The following is a 623-nucleotide window of genomic DNA, read 5'->3' as shown; positions in this document are numbered from 1 at the left end:
CCTCCAGCTCGCGTGCCACGAAAGGTGGGGTCTGCGTCAGCCCCACGGGCGCATGGAGGGTGGGCTGGTGGCCGCGTTGCTTGGGGTCATGTTCCCTGTTACTGACCAACACAGGTTGGGTCAGGGTTTTTCTTAGCAAAGGACTTGCTGCCCAGCCCCCTTCGCTCCCCCTGCTCGCCCCAGCTGTCACCTTACAGACCTTCGTTCTAGAGGGGCCCTTGGAACCGTTCTGATAGGTGTGTTAGTTCTTACTCAGGTGGTTTTCGTATAAGAACGGGGCTCGGAAGAGAGAGGAGAGAGCCTCAGTGTGAGAGACACATCGATTGGTTGCCTTCCGCACGTGGGTAGATGCCCTTGGCCGGGAATCGAACTTGCGACCCTTCAGTCCCTGGGCCGACGTTCTAACCACTGACCCACCAGCCAGGGCTAGAGCACAGCGTTTTCAATGCTGGGCCCTTTCCTCGGCGTCTTTCAGAACGTGTTTCTGTTACGTAGTCTCACCCTCCCGTGCTGGCCGTGTGTGTCTGTGGGTGGAGGCAGGGCGGTCTCACGGCTGCTCACGGCTGCTCACCGCGGCCCTTCCCGTCTGCCCCCAGGGAAAATGATGCGGTGCCTGCGCTGCC

General features: G+C 60.5%; 1 protein-coding gene across 1 annotated transcript in view; it reads left to right on the top strand.

Annotated features, from left to right (window-relative positions):
• Positions 1 to 623, top strand: part of WHSC1 (Wolf-Hirschhorn syndrome candidate 1) — a gene marked incomplete at its 3' end in the record, with an annotated part of 63,660 nt that overhangs the window by 56,148 nt on the left and 6,889 nt on the right. The window contains exon 13 of the mRNA XM_014533459.1: positions 184 to 236. Within this exon, the coding sequence (XP_014388945.1) occupies positions 184 to 236 (53 nt within the window). The remainder of the gene's footprint in view (positions 1 to 183; positions 237 to 623) is intronic.

Source organism: Myotis brandtii, unplaced genomic scaffold (assembly GCF_000412655.1).
Source record: "Myotis brandtii unplaced genomic scaffold, ASM41265v1 scaffold986, whole genome shotgun sequence".
NCBI lineage: Eukaryota > Metazoa > Chordata > Mammalia > Chiroptera > Vespertilionidae > Myotis > Myotis brandtii.
This window is presented reverse-complemented; position numbering and strand designations above follow the sequence as displayed.